Genomic DNA, 19168 nt, shown 5'->3' on the forward strand with positions numbered 1-19168 from the left:
AATGTCAACTGCATTACCCCAGAGTAGGATGCCGATGATGGAGTAAAAACTACCAAATAAAGAATTTAATATTGAAAAGGCAGGACGCATTAATGTTTTTTTTTAATCGAAATCAGAAAGTATAAAATGATCTCCAACTACAAAAAAATGACTGTGAAGAAGTTTGTGACTTTGTGTTAGTGTTTACTACAATTTCAGTTTGACAATATGCAGCTGTTAATTTTGGCATATGATTGTATGACAATGAGTTTATTTTATTTGACATAATAAGTCATATGAAATTATTATTATTTTGTATTTTTATTGGAGTATAGTTTACTGTATATGAAAGCCAATAATTAGAAAATCATGTAAAATGTCATTCCTACATTCATATAAATAATAGAAAAAAAATAGAACGCATAAATTACGTATGACTGTAGGCGATACAGATAACAAACGTCAGATGAAACCTGTGGAAGAAACAGTATAGTTGCTAGCGGTCGAGTTTATATGTTTGACCTTGTCAAGGTGACCGATATCGCGGTAAAATTATTCAGTCAGGTTTTGGCAGCTATACAAGTCTGTTTTGTAGGCTGAAGCAAAATCATAAAAATGAGCGTGCAAACAGATTCAGACAAGCGTAAGCAAATATCTGTTAGAGGTATTGTTGGTGTAGAAAACGTAGCAGAGGTGAAAAAGGCATTTAACCGGCATGTCCATTATACATTAGTAAAGGACCGAAATGTTGCGACCCCCAGAGACTACTACTTTGCCCTGGCGCATACTGTTCGGGATCATCTCGTATCCCGTTGGATTCGAACACAACAGTATTATTATGAAAAGGACCCCAAGGTATAAATTTTTTATGTTAATATTTAGTTATTAAAACTTCATTCTTTAATATAAATCTGAGATAACTTTGATAAAAATAATTAGATCTAATAATTTAAACTAGGTATTTATTATATGATCCACAGTTTTCTTATTACAAATAAAAAGGATTTAATTAAAAAATAATAATTTAATTATGAAATCAAATGTATTTTTTGCATGCAATTTTTGTTTTATAAAACTTAAATCAAGAGAAATGCCTCCCAAACGAACACTTAAAACTCAATTTAATTTTAATAGTTAACTTTTTAAAATATGCTGTTCAAAAAGCTAAAATTAAAAATGATATACATATATAAATACCGAACACTATCTGTAAAATAAGTGAATCTGATCAATAAAATATACATACAATCACAAAAAAGGGAATATAGTTAATACTTTATGTAGTATTGAAATTTATTTTAGGGATTAAAATATATTTATTTATACATATTTTAATTACTTTAAATCTTGAGCAAGATGAATTTAAAAAAATCCATTGAAAAATTATGTTAACCACGCTAGTCAATCAAATGAAATGTAAATCAAGTTTACAAATAACTCGTGTATTATTTATTTATTTCTTTTTATAGTGTACATATCTACTACCTTATTAATGTATAGGTATTATAAAATAGTTACAAAAAAAGTAAAAAATGTTGTAAAAATATGTTTTTGCAAATATAAAGTCCATTACAACAAATTATTGTTGTTATTAGGTAGAAGGAGACAAAAATAAAATAGATTTGTATACTATGACAAAATAATAATTCAAACTATGTACTTAGTTGCAGTGTAAAATATGTATTGAACATTCAATTTAAAAACGAATTGTACGCTTAATAAAAATATAATTAATTTTAAAATTAGAAAATTTAGTTTTTAAATATTTTTATTTCAATTTCAACGATTTTATGAAATTACTATTAAGGATAAAGGTACTGCAATGGTCACTGAATTTAGTCAGTTTTTTTATAATTTAAAAGAGACTGCACTTTTGACGTACTAAGTGAAAGACTTCGCATTTTTGGGAATTTGTATTCGTTTAGCATTACTATTACGTTGCATCCTTCTATTGTTTTATAATTTGAGTGTGTAGGTATTAAAAGACAGTCGATTGAAATTTGTACCGTAAGTCGGTTACTGTTTTTATTGGTTAAACGCTAAGTGATCCCTACGCTTATCCAGTCCTCTTACTCAGTGCAAATATAATGGATATATATTATATAGCACGCCCTACGTTTCTAATTCTCATGAAATAAAACAATCTGAGAAAACACTGTCTTAAATTAACTTCACTGCATAGTAAACCGAAGATTACCCTCATTAAATAATAATAGAGCAATCACCACAAGGCACTCGGTTAATATAATCGCAAGTAACTGAGGCGACGTCTATTTCTAGCAAAAATTTATACCTATATTTCATTAATTTGACATACATTATTTAGTAAGTCATAACTATCAGTTTTAACATAAATTTATTTAATAAATGGAAACAATGCCGGGAACCACGTAGCAATGTGCCAATCCTGTTTTAATTTAACCTACCGTAAAGACAAGGGCGAATTTCGTGTATATTTTTAGAGTTCCGAAATAAAAGTTTAAGATTTGAAATATATATGGAAGTATCGAGTATGGAACGAAATAAAATGTATTGCCCGCATAAACAGCGTAATATAGCGTATAAAGGCTTATTGTACTCGTACGAACTCTGTAATAAAATTTTTAGGCAGGCTAGGAGTGTTATTACTTCTAGTAGTTGTAAGAGTCCAAATTAGTTTGACCCACCTAAAAGAGCGCCGATTTACCATTATTATCTCGACATAACAAACATTTTCTAATATTGTTCGTAGATTGATGAACTACATCATGATCAATAATAATCCCTTAAATGAGCAGACGTATTTTTGTAACCTAACTGAAAAATCTACTGAACTAAAGCTATCTTTTTACTTAAGAAAATAAATTTAAACTTATACCAGAATGCAGCTTCAGTGCCTAAAATATGGCAGACGACGGTCGACACTTTTGTTTATATAAATATACACTATACAAGTATATAATGGCTTAAGTGAATTTTTAAAAGTTTTTAAACTGTCACGATAAAGAAATTCTATGTCGAATCGAATTGTAGTTACGTGTGAAACTGGAAAAGCAAAAGCAACTTTCCTCAGTGATATTAGTTAGTATATATAATAATAGATAGATATAATAATAGAGGAAGAACAACATGTCAAGGAAATAAAAGCATAAGCTATTAACTTTAAAGACAGGTCAAGTTGCGGTTAAGATGATTATAATTACAATAATAAAAGCATTAATCTTTTGTTTATAAACCTATAACGTTATACAATAAATAAGATTGTCATTATTTTTATACAGTATCTCGTGTTGTAATTTGATAGATATAACATTAATCTTTTATTTTGTTAATTTGCTAATGAATTTTCTATTTCTAGCTCATATTTTTGGTATTATCTGACTTTTATAAATATATTTAATTACATAGAACCTAATTGTTTATTTGTATTTAAATATTATATGATTTATATAGCTCCTCTTGAGGTATATAAATAATATACATATCCTATATAAATAACGGCTTATGTTAGATGCGCAATTTGAAGCAAAAACGTAAGCGCGTCTTATTATGTATTATGTTTTGAGCCAATTTAGTAACTATAAGGGGCTACTTTATTCCGTTGTAGTTGTCAACTACCAAACAATGTAAAGTACACGCAAGAGCGGCCGCAGCTAAATACTTTGGGGTGTTCATATTTCTTGTATATTAAGAGGTGGAGGTCAATATGAAGTCTTCTAATCTCTTAAAAATAAAATCTTATATTTAAGTCATAACACGCTCGCTCTCATTTTGGCGTCCTAACAAATAGACAAAATATAATTTCTTATTTAAATGTATAAGGAATTTATAAAATTTTCGAAAATTGATTATTTAAAAAATAAATTGACGTATAGTATTTGGAATGGGTCATGACCCCAATCGGATACACACGAAGTTTTGATAACTTATGTTTAAAAAAAAATTTAAGATTATGTAATAACATTAACATTGATTTCAGCGTGTATACTATCTCTCCTTGGAGTACTATATGGGAAGATCCCTTCAGAATACTATGATCAACCTCGGTATCCAAGGAACTGTTGATGAAGCACTTTATCAACTAGGACTCGACATTGAAGAACTTGAGGAATTAGAGGAAGATGCTGGTCTCGGCAACGGCGGTCTTGGTAGACTCGCTGCGTGTTTCCTCGATTCTATGGCAACCCTTGGACTCGCGGCTTATGGCTACGGTATTTAAACTTTGTACTTAATTCGGTTTTGTTTTTTCAACCGTATCCGATATCAATTATCTTAGTATATGTATAATTAATTTTCTTAACTGAATAGCTGCATCGTGGCAACGAGTATAATTTTAAAAACGATTGAAAATAATTGTACAATAACATTAAAGTAATTGAAGCAAGTGGACGAAACATCATTGGGTCGGCGCCAATTATCAATACGCGAACATATAACAACGCCATAACGAACAGAGCATTTATAAAAATATCTCTTGAAAGTTCGTTAAGTGTTTGTAAACAAAGAGAACATGAAGATGTTGGATGAAAGTTAACAATTTAACATCATATTCACTCATGACATTTATCTTAAACGAAACTTCGCAAGGTGACTCACAGTTCAATGATCTATGTTTATAGATTATATTTTACTTTGAAATAAATCGACATGAAGTCGTATAAAACGTTGATAAACATTTAAAATTAAGATTTTTTAAACCTTCAATTTAATGTTTGTTAACCCCTAAAAGTAGTGGTAATTTGTCCGGAGTGTTGAGCATCCGTAGGTTAGCCAAAAAAATATTTTTTTCATGAAATTTATGTCGTATTTTTTCTTTACTTTCATAGACGAATCAGTCTATTGGATCCTGTCGTTTCATAAAATAAATAAAAATGTCCATTTTTAAAAGAAAATTATGAATTATACGAAACCCTATAAATATTTTACTTGACAAATAATTATCAGATGCATTACGTAAAATATCATTTGAAAAATATTGATTAGCTAGGTTAGATTAGAACATAAACATTACAATTTTGACTTTATCATTCAGCACATTCGCAAATAGCGTGCTTGTCACATGATCTCCTGTTAAACGATATTTTTGCAGAATAAGATGAATACTGAATACTTTCCGAAGCTATTTTGTAAAATTCAATTTTTACATTGTTTTTTTTTCATTATTTGATATCGGATTCGTTGATTAAGCATAAAATATCTACAAAACATATAAATATTCTCATCTCTAAAGTTTACTTGCTGTTGAGGATTTTTACGTTCTTTTTTAACTCAAATCAATTCAATGTCTCTGTAAGAGTAGGTAAATAGATTTTTCTCTTTAACTTTACTCAGGTATCAGGTATGAATATGGTATCTTCGCGCAGAAGATTGAGAATGGCGAACAACAGGAGGAGCCGGATGACTGGCTAAGATACGGCAACCCGTGGGAGAAAGCACGTCCCGAATTCATGTTGCCCGTAAACTTCTACGGTCGTGTTGTAGATACGCCGCAGGGGAAAAAATGGATCGACACTCAGGTAAAATGAAATTGTTTAGGGTATTACCTTATTTTCGTCGTGATTTAATATCTATCTAAAATCACTCTATTTAAAACAGATAGTCTTCGCCATGCCTTATGACAATCCAATCCCGGGCTACAATAACAACGTCGTTAATACGCTACGTCTGTGGTCCGCTAAAAGCCCCATCGATTTCAACCTACGCTTCTGTAAGTAGATTTTCTCATTAAAAATTAGGTTTAGAAATTATTCATTTAAAAATTAACTTATGTACATTTCACTTTTTAGTCAATTCCGGAGATTATATTCAAGCTGTCCTTGATCGTAATGTTGCGGAAAATATATCAAGAGTTCTCTACCCTAACGATAACTTCTTTGAGGGTAAGGAACTGAGACTTCGTCAGGAATATTTCATGTGCGCCGCCACACTGCAAGATATTCTTAGACGATACAAATCATCTAAATTTGGCAGCCGTGAAGCAGTTAGAACTACTTTCGATAGTCTTCCAGATAAAGTAGCCATACAACTGAACGACACTCACCCAGCTCTCGCTATCCCGGAACTCTTGCGAATTCTGATCGATATCGAAAAATTACCATACGAGGAGGCTTGGAAACTAGTCGTTAAGTGCTGTGCTTACACTAATCATACCGTCCTACCCGAAGCTTTAGAGAGGTGGCCCTGCACTATGTTAGAAAATGTTCTGCCGAGACACATGGAATTGATCTACCACATCAATTTCCTTCACCTCCAGGAGGTTCAAAAGCGTTGGCCTGGTGATATGGACCGCTTACGTCGCATGTCTCTTATTGAGGAAGAAGGAGAAAAACGAGTTAACATGGCAAACCTCTGCGTGGTCGGCTCCCACGCCGTCAATGGTGTAGCGGCCATTCACTCTGAAATTCTCAAAGCGACTATATTCCATGATTTCTTTGAAATGTGGCCAGAGAAGTTCCAAAACAAAACCAACGGTATTACACCCCGTCGTTGGCTACTGTTATGTAACCCAGGTCTCTCTGACATCATTTGTGAGAAAATTGGCGAGGACTGGACCGTCCACTTAGATAAGCTGCAAGATTTGAAACGCTGGGCAAAAGACCCAGCTTTCCAGCGAGCCGTTATGAAAGTAAAGCAGGAGAATAAGCTGAAGCTCGCATCTCTTATTGAAAGAGACACCGGAGTCAAGATAAATCCGGCGTCGATGTTCGACGTGCAAGTGAAACGTATTCACGAGTACAAGCGCCAGCTTCTGAACATTCTGCATGTGATCGTTCTCTATAACCGAATCAAGCGAGACCCGTCTGCTCCCATCACACCAAGAACTGTTATGATTGGTGGAAAGGCTGCCCCGGGTTACTACATCGCTAAGCAAATAATTGCCCTGGCATGCGCTGTTGGCAACACGGTAAGTTGCTTTGATTGATTGAGATATTTTTAATTTGTTTAATTAATTTATAACGCTTCTATATTCATTTATCCGCCAATTCTTTGCCGTTTTTTTTTATTTTTCATTTTTGTTTAATAGAAAGGTTTTTGCTCTTGGATATCTGATAAACGATAACCAATAGGTTATACTCGTTCGTTAATGACCCAATTTACGTGATTGAATCGCGATAAATGACGTCGTATAAACTACGATAAAGTGCCATAAAAGTTGCACGAGGAACTTTAATTATATTCATCTTAATTTTTTTATAAACATTGCAAATTTTTTTTTTTTATATTTTGCCTTAAATTTGACCCTGATGATCAAATTCAAACATAAAAATAAAAATAAACATATTAACGTTTCAAATGGTAAATTTTTTCTTGCTAAACATTCACATATCTATTATCTAATAAATATTCATAGATAATAATATATTTATAGAAATATTGGCACGCTGTATTACATCTATTTGATATAAAATAATCAGAAAACATTTTATTAATATAATTGACTCTGATACAAAATAAAAAAAAAAATATATATGATATTTATTTTTTATTTTAAAAGAAGGAAGATTATTACTTAATTTCACATGTTTTCTTTTAATTATTTCGAATGTACCCGTGCTTTATTTCTCGCAATAGATTCGATCGCGCATATTTTATTAATATGCATAATAATTAAAGTTGATTCTTTGTCATTTATTTATCGACGCATAATGTGAAATTATACTTAAATAAAAAGCCGTGTTATTCCTGTTTGAAAAAGTCACTTCATCTCAGTCATCGTGCCGGCCTATGGGTTATTAACATAGCAAATCCCAATAACCACTTTAGGTCATAAATCACATATGTGGTTACTACTTACTAGCATATTCATTATTTTGGTATCAGGCAGCCAGACGACCGTAAAGGTCTAATGAATCCTTCCAGTGTGTATTAATTATCGGTGTTTTCATTGCATATCAGTGAATTGCTCAAATAAAAGTTCGGATGATTGGATAACGTGAAATTTTCTTTTAGGTCAACAACGATCCCGACGTTGGTGACAAATTGAAGCTCATATTTTTGGAAAACTACCGCGTGACATTGGCAGAGCGCATCATGCCGGCTGCCGATCTCAGCGAACAGATCTCGACGGCGGGGACCGAAGCCTCTGGAACTGGAAACATGAAGTTCATGCTCAACGGAGCGCTAACCATCGGCACCATGGATGGCGCCAATGTGGAGATGGCGGAAGAAGCCGGCGAGCACAACCTCTTTATCTTCGGTATGCGGGTCGACGACGTGGAAGCCCTGCAGAAACGCGGGTAGGTTTAAAGTAGTTTTTGAAAGTTTCGTTTTATTTTTGTCGATAGTAATTTTTGGAGACGATTTATGTGGCCTATCCAGGTGCCCCGAAAAATTGCGACTTTATCATAATTGAATCGAAATGTATCAGCCACTTTCCTATTCTATAAACACAACGGTCCAATTGCAATTCAAAGTTGGATCAGAATATAATCGAAATTTAATCGGAACCAATAAAAATAAGAATAATTCCACAGTTACGGTTAAGTTAGGATAATTTTTGTGAGAAATTAAAAAGGTTTAAGTTACTGGAATTGTCCCCCTGGTTCAAATCAATATCCGTTGTTTGATTCGGTCAAAAACGTCTCAATAAAGTAAGGTATCAAAGATTGCCTATATTCAAGGTCATCTCGGCTTAGTAATATAATGATTAATGAGTAACGCTTTGGGCAGCTATAACGCGTACGAGTACTACGAGCGCAACCCGGAGCTGCGGCAGTGCGTGGAGCAGATCCGCAGCGGGTTCTTCTCCCCGGGCGACCCGGGCCGGTTCTCCAGCGTGGCCGACGTGCTGCTGCACCACGACCGCTTCCTGCATCTCGCGGACTTCGACGCCTACATCGAGGCGCAGGACAAAGTCTCGCGAGTCTACCAGGTTCATTTATTTCCTTTAACTTTTTTACCCACGATAATTGACATCGTCTGAAATTGAAATTTTAATCGTTTCGCTGCAACCGGTAGTGCGGAACGGACTAACATGAACGTTACCTAATAGTTGCAAATGTATGTGCAAGGTTTAAAAAGTAATTAAAAATATATATTTATATGTATATTCCAATCTAATATATCAATTATTTTCAAATTAAATTAGTGTGTTTTCGCTTTATTAAATTTAAACTATGAAATAATAAATCTCGAGAAATACCTATGATGTATAACTAAATGAATTTCTTTTTTTTTTGAGCAGAACCCATCCAAATGGGCGGAGATGGTGATCGAGAACATTGCGTCGTCTGGCAAGTTCTCGTCCGACCGCACCATCGCGGAGTACGCGCGCGAGATCTGGGGCGTCGAGCCCACCTGGGAGAAGCTGCCCGCGCCCGGCGACGTCTAGGTCGCCCAGGTCGCCCAGGTCGCCCAGGCCGCCCAGCTCGGCGAGCTACACCGAAGTTTAAACATTTATCTCTTACAATAGAAATGGGTATGATGCTTGGGATTATAACACATTTTGGTATGTTAGTAGTTTAAAAAATATTACACTAAAACGATAATTTTTATACAAAGAATAAATGAGGCAGCAACATTATAGTAAAAAAAATGCAATAGATAAATCTTGTCAGCTGTATAACCAGATTTGTTACAAATCTTATTGATAACTATATATGTTGACTGCATATTATGTCAAAGATATAACTTTAAGCGAAAATCATATATATATTTAAAGATTTCTCATATATTGAAACTGTCTTGAACTTTTACAATCGAATAAGAAAAATAGGTACTAATGTCAAATTAATTCGATACTAGTTTAGTGATTATACCTTTTAATTCATTATAATTATATATATGCTTTATTTAATATATTTTATTATTTACCCACTAATCTTTATTAACCATGCCATAGACTTGCCTAAGGTGCTTTTTGATAATTACATATTACTTGCTTTTCTAACACAAGGATACAAACATCAATGATATTATTTTTGGATCTTTATACAGGGTTCCATTTTTATAAAAACACATTTAATTTCATTATTTATTATTTCTCGCACCTTTCTAAACATTGTTAGATCTATTTATCTAGTCTAATCTAATGTATGTCTGTACTTTCGTAGACGTTAATTCTCTAATTGACGTGTAATCCTAATATATTATATTAAATAACATATACATTGTTTAATTAAATTATTAATCAATTTGGAAGGTTCTTAGCAAAATTTTAATGTTTAAAAAGTAAAAGTGTTTTATGTCGATGTGTCTGCTTAATTGGAAGTTATTATAATTAGTGATAAATACAAAGATGTATTAATTAGTTAAATTGTAGAAAACGTGGAAAGATATAAATATTTCATAGAGTATATTATATTACTAGAAACTAAAGCCATTGGTTTTGAGATTAAAGTAGAAACAGCTTAAGTCCGTATATTGTTCCTATGTATTGTTATTATTGTTACTAAAGAAATATATAGATATATTTTTACATATACGAATATATTTTTGATGTGTGCCATATTATATGATCCCCGTATAGTCGTTTATGTGGCGTTAAGTGTAATGTCTGAATATTTTAAAATGAATGAAAAACTATTATAGTGTTTTAAAATTTCAGTGAGACCTTGTGTTGTGGTCTGTACAATCTCTTAACCTTTTAACTACCGACGTACGGTCACCGCGACCGATTGATATTTTCACAGCGTTGTATAGAATAAATCTGTTATTACATATATGTATAATCCTATTTTTTGGTGAATTCATATATTAAATATAAAATTAGACTACATGAGACATGTTTAATTCCTAGGTTTTTACTTAAGTTCATAGTGTGGTCTTACGGACCAAAGGTCGGTAGTAAACTGTATCTCAATAAACAAAGATTTAACGGATACATTACAAACCTCAAGAACCGCATTACGTACAGATCACAATACACTATACAATTAAAATATATAGAACGCGATAATTATACTTCTCATTATAACTTTCACACTCACTGATGTACTCGTGCAATAAATAATATTTATGTGTTTTCTTTTTATTTACTTTGCAACTTAAAGCCACATTAACGAATTTTACATTATATCAGAACCTTTTCGTATTAATTTTTCAACACTTAACCCACTGCCGTTAATGTTGTATGATGAAAATTTATACGTTTATTTTATTCTATAATCGATTTTATATATAATGTTTTTCCTGTACCGCGTATTATAAAATTTTATATCATAAAATTTTAATAAAACTTGAATTACTAATAATGAGTTTCATTTTATTGTATATAATTAGAAATAATTTGGATATTTGTATGTAGAACTATTGTTGATGTTCAGTATAATATATAGTAGCGAATCATTTCTATAGAAATATAAATGTACTTCGAATGCACATTTGATGGTTAAACCATTTATTATAAAGGAAGTGGATAACGATCTCGACAACGAATGTCAATTAACTTCCTTGACGCCATCTTGAATTTACGGACAGGGAAGGGTCTGGGAGCTCGCGTGTGTACTCAATCTATTTCTCGATTCAAGATCGGCACGCAGGACGCAGTGAATCCTGCGTGCGCAATTCACGTGTCTGCTCCTTTTATGTCGTTGACATTCGTCGGTGCTCGGCAAGGATCGGCCACTCGGTGTTTACTGCGGACGGACAGAGACGATAACGCCGTCTCGCTCGCACGGTGGATGTCATCGGCCGTTCATGCGGGAGCTACTACAGAGTACAATAGTACTTGCTCATTCGGCGTCTTTAGCTTGGGCGGGTCGGTATTGCCGCTCGTCTTCTCGCGTGTGTTGTGGTGAATTGTGTTGTGGGAGCTACGCTGAGCCACCGCTCGCCTTTCTCAGGTAGTACAGATTCATTATTTTAAACTCGATTTCATTATACTTTTATGTTATTCAAGAGTACTTTTGGGAAATGCCGGCCGGGGAACGCGCCATTGCGATCGATAGCGATGTTGTCCTAAGTGTAGGTAGAGTCGCTCGCCTGGGCCTGCTTCAATTTTCTTTTCACTAGCCAAAATAGTCGGAAGTTGAAACATAAATTGCAACGATAGTACATACACATACGTATCAAACATAATGCATATGTGCGATATATGTGTGTGATTAATTGAAAAATATATCGATACAGGTGAATTAGGAAGCGATTAATTGTAATCAATTCGCGATAATATAGATAAACATCGTCACAACAAACATTGATCGCAATTTATGTTTAAACACTCGTCCTTCGCAGTCTCTTACTACACAATTGTCGATAATTAATAAATTAAAAATTATGTAGAGAAGAATAAACATTAACATTTAAGTACTTGTTTAATTCATAAAAAAAAATCTCTAGTTACGTTGAAATGGATTGATACAGTATTAGCTGGAAATATAAAGCATTAGAGGTCATGTTTTGCTTTATATATAATTCTTTAGTCATTTTTTATATCCATATATTTCAACCGTAGTTACTTTTTATGTAAATTTAAGATTAAATAAAATATATAAGTATGTTTAAGTATAAGGTGACTAATAGTGATTCATAGTAAATGTCAGAAGTAATACTAGAATATATTGCAGTATTCGCATTTACGACGATATTTTTATATTGTTTAGGCCATAGGATAATTAACCGACCACGCCTAAGGGCAATTTTATACTCGTGTTTTTGATAGACCGATAGTAGACGTTCTATAAATAGTCTCAATAGACCCGATTCCGTAAATACTGTTATGTTAAACGAAACGTTTCCTTTATTATTCGCAAATTAAACTGAAACCATATCATCTAAGATTTAAAACCCGCAAACCGTTTAGATGAGATGAACATTAGTTAGCAATTTATAATATTAAATACAGACAATGTTTATAATGTATATCTAGTTTTTTCACTAAAACTGTTATAATTATATCTTATTTAAATATAGATTACTTTTTTCTGGTCATCTTCTGGAGTTCAGTCGTAGACATCTATGTACATGGCAATATAAAACCAGAGGTACTATAAAACCCTCATCAAAAATCCATTTGTCAAAGGTCTGGAAAAATTGCTAGAAGCAATAAGACGTCCTAGCCATACTCATTGAGCTATACATTAATTTTAAGCTTAATTTTATAATATCCTATATATAAATGTGTGCAAAATAAAACTCTTCTATTTCGATTATATATTCCGAGCACGTGTTTTTGTTTAGTACTATTAATATTAGTTGAGAATATACAAATTATCGGTCATATTGTATGTGACACGCTCAAACTTACATTGTAACGTATTTTTTCCCCATTACATTTTTGTTAAATATAATTATTATTGGACAAGAAATTGGAGGCTGGATTTTTTCAATAGATATTATTAGTTGAGCATATGGCTGGCTCCATTCAGTGAGCCTGTTTTCGTTCAAGGGCAGGTGCAATCCGAAAAGCGGTTGGAGCAAGATGGTTTTGTTCTAAAAGATGTCAGGTAGAAAACCTTTCATCCGTTTAATTTTTTCGCAGCATGGTGTCTTATATTTTTTAAATCCATAGAGATTATAGTCTATATTTTTTCAAGGAATGTACTTAACTGTAATAATAAAATAAATGTAAAAATCTGTGGTTTAAGGTTATCCTAGACATGCCGTAGTGAAAATATTCCATTCTACGTTACCAACTACTTATTTCCTACCTACGTGTTTGTAACAAGACACACATTATCCGGATGTAACGCGATATATGTTTTACTTCGAAGAAATGCCCGTGCTTAGATAAACTTCATAGTACTTTATTATTTAATCACTATTTCAGACGACAAGAAAAAAGAAAGCTTTTTTGCTTTGTATCAGAAAAGTTAGGCTGCACGTGGGACGAGAAGTTTAAACTTTACCGATATTAAATATAAATCTTATTTTAGGAATGTAATAAAACGTGCGACTTATATCTTTCTTCAGTCTGGTGTTCAGCAGAGATCGATATGTCTAAAGAGCATTATATATAATAGTACATAAGAGTATCGAGTTTGTCGTTCCGTCTGGAAGACCGTTCATTCAGATTCAATATTATTTTAACGCTACTGCACCTTATGCAGTTGAAACAAGGTTCAAATTTCGAGGTTGAATTTCGTCTATCTCGTGTAGAGTTCACCCCCACACAGTATTGCAATTGACAAATTCCTTCTCACGTCTCTTACACGCCCTCTCTTCAACTGTTGATATTTTAATGAGCACTAACTCTATATGTTTTTTTATTTAATTATCTCTTTATTTTACATTTCTCTAATTAAAAAAAATATATGGGGTAAATAGTGGTGAAGTCTTTCTAAAATACATGGAAATATTTTTTCAGAAGTAGAAGTAATTCATAAAATGTATTTCTATGAAACATTTAAGATACGATCAAAACATGTTATACTGTACATTAACTTGAAAAAGATTTATAATTCCAGTTATATTTCATTACATTATTTGCTTAAATTCTTAGTATTAACTATCTCTAAACGTAGTATAAAACAAAGTCGTATCCCGCTGTCGGTACGCTTAGATCTTAAATTATTTACGCAATGGATTTTAATGTGGTTTCCATCAATAAAAGAGCTATTCAAGAGGAAGGTTTATAAGCATATATGGTTTATAACATATGCATATTTTAGTAAAAACCAAGAATTTAAAATTTCCTAGCCGGAAAAACAAAAATTTTTCTTTATTTGTTTGTTCTTGAATATAAAAGTTGTGTATAGACCTTTACTGTACCCGTATGAATCCGGGACAGTTGCAAGTATTCAACTAATATCACGCAATAAAAATCTTTGTATTTAACAGCTTACGATTCCACATAAAAGTACCAATTTTTTATCTACGAGTCGGAGATGTTTCTTATTAATGAAAGGTACATGATCAATTCGAAACTCATTTCGGTTCAGTTCATTATAGTCTGAGGACCACAATGAACTAAAATGTACGAGACGAGGTACGCGGGTAGCTCGTATCATAAATTACCATCGCATAAATGGTGGAGTACCAAGCAAGGTAGTCACGCAATCTCTACGCCTGATGACCTTAGTCGTCATAATTATAGTTAACGTTTATCTACCACTACCAACAGCTGCCATAGTAATTATAACAATTACATTATCATATTATCACGTTACAAAATATTCATTGCAGCAGTCATTGACATTTGTATGTGTATAAAATATAAAAAAAAAAAAAACAATACTGAATATTTTAAAATATAAATTCTTTAAGTTTATTAATAATTTAATTCATTATAATATACGAATATGACTAGAGTTTCGAATAACTTATCTAGAAAAGATCGAACTGACGAAGAAATATTAATAAAATATTTTAAGATTCTGGTTTTTAATGTAAATGATTTTGATCAATAAAAACGTTCGCTCTCGTGAAATCCATACATAAACTTTGTGTAGCCATTTCTGGATAATGGAAACCGAAAATAACTCTACCGTCACTCACGCGCAGCATTCATGTTCCTTACTATAGAAACTGGGGCTGGGGGAACCACAAACTAAACGTGTATAAATGTATAGTATACAAGCTGATAAATTATATATAATATATTAATATTGCCACTCTTACATTTAAATTATAAGAACCTTTATTTTCAGTTTGTTTAGATGTATTATTTTTTGTTGTGTGTGTGTTCGAAATATACACACAATCACAAGTAATAGACACAATCAAAAACGTCAATAATCACTTAACCTATATGGGTTTAATGTTTTGCACATAATTTTTTTTCCATTTCTTTTTTAATTGGTAACATCAATAGCTACCAAACAATAATACGCACACAGAAAATAAAAAAGGTTGGTACTGTTTTAGTTTTGCTTATTTATATGACTTGCAAGTATCGTAACTCATTTTCTTTACTGAATTTGTGTGTCTGTAAATAAAGATTTTTCATTTAATTTAAGCTAGAAACACAAACCCGAACGAATTGAATATTTAAAAAGGCATGCAATCGAATTATATGATGATGTCATAATAGTTAGGTACTCACGATGGTGTTAATTTTATAAACTCACGCTACAAACATTGTGTATTGGAATGAAATGAAAAACAAAAGACTAAATATAATAGTTGTTATTCTCCTAACAAACATTATTCGTATCTCAAATAAGTATTTAATTTTATTTTTTATTTGAAATTATAAAAGGTTTTATTTAATAAAAAAATTGTATTAAAAAAAATTTGTATTGTATGTATTATTCCTTAGTCTAAATTTTTAAGAGCAGTTGATGCTACATATAATAATATTATATATTAAAAGCTTTCCTGAAACACAATTCGTTTCCTGGTATAAGTTTTATATATATTGGTTTAACAGTTTTCCACTTAAGTACTTCCTAAAAAAGGTCTCATAGTAAGTATACATAGGTTTATACTTCAGGAAATGATTTAAAAATTGGAAGTACTCAGTCAGTATATTAAATAAAACTTGTTTATATATTCAAACGATTATGTCATTGAGCGATAGATATATAGATATATAGATAGAGCGGAGGGTCGATTGTATGGAACTTCCGGAATCCTTTGTAAGCAACGAGCTGGTTATGGAGTCAAAGTCACGAGCTCGTCGTGCTCTATCGAATAATTAAATACACGTGTAAGATTAAGTATCCAAAATTCATTTTGCGATATTATTGCAAATCAAAACATTGCGATTGTGTGCGAAACTTTATATAAAGTTATGCTAGTTCTTTTTTCGTATTTTTGTTTTTAATTATTGTTTTTTTTTAAAGTCGTTCTAAAATGAGACTAACAACAAATACCCAATCTTTTGATACCTTCCCATTACCTACCAATTTTATCGATACGTGGATTGACATATTCCAACAAACAGGGTACTCAAAATTGTAATATCTGTTTTTCGGAAGCTTATCTCATATCATTTATTTATATTATATATGTTTCGATTTATCAAAAACGCCTGATTAAATATATTTTTGGGTTCATTTTTAAGGTGTTGCAATGGACCCTTTCGAAATCAACTACCTTTAGCTAAACATGGTTTCATTCCATTTTTATATCATACTTAAATTTTAAAAATATAAAAATTATTTTGATTCGGTTAATTATTGCCAGCTTGTTATGTGAAATATTCTAAAAAATGAATAGAAATATTAATTCGAGGGTTGTGCACCCTAAATTAATAAAAAGCATTGGGGATTAGAGGGGCCAGTGACCACCACCACACTTTTGCAATGAAATATGTAATCCGACGTGATCCTATGTTACCCGTTATAATAACAAAACATTGTAATTACTTATATTTAAAATAAGAATATCTATTGAAAAGCTTTAATATAAATTCACGTGTCAATTTCATAAAGATTTATAAGTATGTGTAATTAACAACTTTTTTATTTTTGTTTCAGATTCGGGCAAAGCCCGGCCGCATCGCGGCTAGTGCATCTAGCATTTGTTTTGTTTTGAGTGAGAAGTGATCTCTAATCAGTGAAGTGTTAAGTGACTGTTTGCCATGGCGATAATCACCGGATTCACGGTCCTCGTGGCGCTGCTCGCTATAGGTAAGCGAAATGTATTTAAATAAATAAGTTTTTCCGGTTTCTTAGTAGTAGTGTCCGACCCATAAACTATTTATATGCACGGCATCGTGTTGATGCATTGCTCCGTTTCTGTGAGAAAGATATAAACACACTTTCGCAATTATAATACCAATAGAAACAGATTAATTTTAATTTTGTAAAATGCCATACCTAACTAGCAGATTTGAATCCAAAACTATAGGATCGTATTTAATACTTATGAACCGAACTGTTTTACAACTAAGAATACGAGAAGCTCTAAATCACCCGTTACGTTACAAAAGCTAGCATTTCGTTCTGTAACTGCATTTTCCGATAAACGTTTAACACAAAACATTTTATTTTATTTATAATCTTAAACAAAATCAATAAATGTATGTTATATAAATAGTTATTAGTGATTTATCATTGCCATACAAAATATAAATATATATATATATAGTTTGCATATTTGATTTGTAATTTTGGTTATCTTTTTCTATAAAATAAAAAGTCGTAAATCATTTTACGTTCACGCACGTCACAAGAGTTTGCGGTTCCCAGGAAATATGTTGTAGCCAGCAAATTCCCTCGATCAATACAGCGAAACCCGTGAGACACATCACGGGAGAAAATAGCGGATCGCTTGTCTCACTGACTTTCTATTTCACAGGAAATAACTTGGATTTGATTTACAATTTCATTATTTCAAGCGGCTATTGTTATAATATTTTTGTCTTATTATAAAACAAAAGACAGATAGCGTTACTATGAAGCAATAAAAGAGAATTAAAATTAAAAAAAACGTTAGGATATGTAGAAAGTGAATGCAAATCCCCCTGTTGCGAAAATACGTCTGGGTTGGTACCACCAAATACCACCGCCAAGGTACTCCTTGGTACTCCTAATACTTAGTATTGTTACTTGCTGGTTGTATTACTGCCGTTCAAAGTGTCAAAGAAAAAGCATTTGACCTCTCATCGAGTCCTTTGCAATCCGTAAACTTAATCCATAGATTTTTTGATAAAAATATCTGTATGTTTATGTACTTCTTACCAGGTAATGTCAGTATTCAGAACTGAGTAGGAACTAAAACGTAAAACTAAGCGAGAGTGCTCACTTTAATTTTAAGTTTAAGTTTTTATTATATCTCACCTGCACTCAGCATCTCAATATCATTTTTTATTATCTTTTCGCGATAAAAATACGATCAAGCTGTATGTGTATGATTACCATAAAGATGTTCATCGATTGTCTTTAAATAAATAAAATTCTATAATTTTGAAATTGGAACGAGATTATTTGGACTCTTCCTATCTATTTATAAAAGAAAAAGACGACATCGAACAAATTTTTTTAATCAAATATTCAACGATAAATTGATAAATTAATAAAGTGTATAACGTCGTGTGTTGGTCTGATTCAACTACACACTAATATTGTCGGTAAAAGACTTGTAATGAGGTACCATAATACTTAATTGTTTGGTCGGGTTTAAATACTATTAATATTTATTACACAATGTCTATGGGCGATGGTGACCACTTACCATCAGGTTGCCCATTTTCCCGTATTGAAATTCTAATAAGTACTTTTAGAAATACTACGAGATATAAAAGTGTGAAAAAACGAAGGTACTCGAAGTGTTGTTTGATAAAATGGCACAGCGCAGCTAAATAAAAAATAGTTGGTTAATAATTTGGGGAGTGATTATGCTTAAGCTCAAGCGCGTAAAAGAAAGATAGAAAAAAGTAATTTTT

At 32.0% G+C, this 19168-nt stretch overlaps 2 protein-coding genes across 50 annotated transcripts in view; both read left to right on the top strand.

Annotated features, from left to right (window-relative positions):
• The first annotated feature begins 471 nt into the window (after positions 1-471).
• LOC125066463 (glycogen phosphorylase) lies at positions 472-11141 on the top strand. The gene is made up of 8 exons (XM_047674538.1): positions 472-834; positions 3938-4169; positions 5290-5474; positions 5554-5665; positions 5745-6862; positions 7909-8195; positions 8629-8830; positions 9143-11141. Exons 1-8 carry the CDS (start codon positions 595-597, stop codon positions 9287-9289), a joined length of 2523 nt encoding a protein of 840 aa, XP_047530494.1. The 5' UTR covers positions 472-594; the 3' UTR covers positions 9290-11141.
• A 509-nt stretch (positions 11142-11650) lies between these two features.
• LOC125066627 (Down syndrome cell adhesion molecule-like protein Dscam2) overlaps positions 11651-19168 on the top strand; it is a 62332-nt gene continuing 54814 nt past the window's right edge. For all 49 annotated transcript variants that reach the window (XM_047674800.1, XM_047674809.1, XM_047674819.1 and 46 more), the window contains exons 1-2: positions 11651-11741; positions 17259-17411. In XM_047674800.1, the coding sequence (XP_047530756.1) occupies positions 17363-17411 (49 nt within the window). In that variant the 5' untranslated portion in view covers positions 11651-11741; positions 17259-17362. The remainder of the gene's footprint in view (positions 11742-17258; positions 17412-19168) is intronic.

Source organism: Vanessa atalanta, chromosome 9 (assembly GCF_905147765.1).
Source record: "Vanessa atalanta chromosome 9, ilVanAtal1.2, whole genome shotgun sequence".
Lineage (NCBI taxonomy): Eukaryota > Metazoa > Arthropoda > Insecta > Lepidoptera > Nymphalidae > Vanessa > Vanessa atalanta.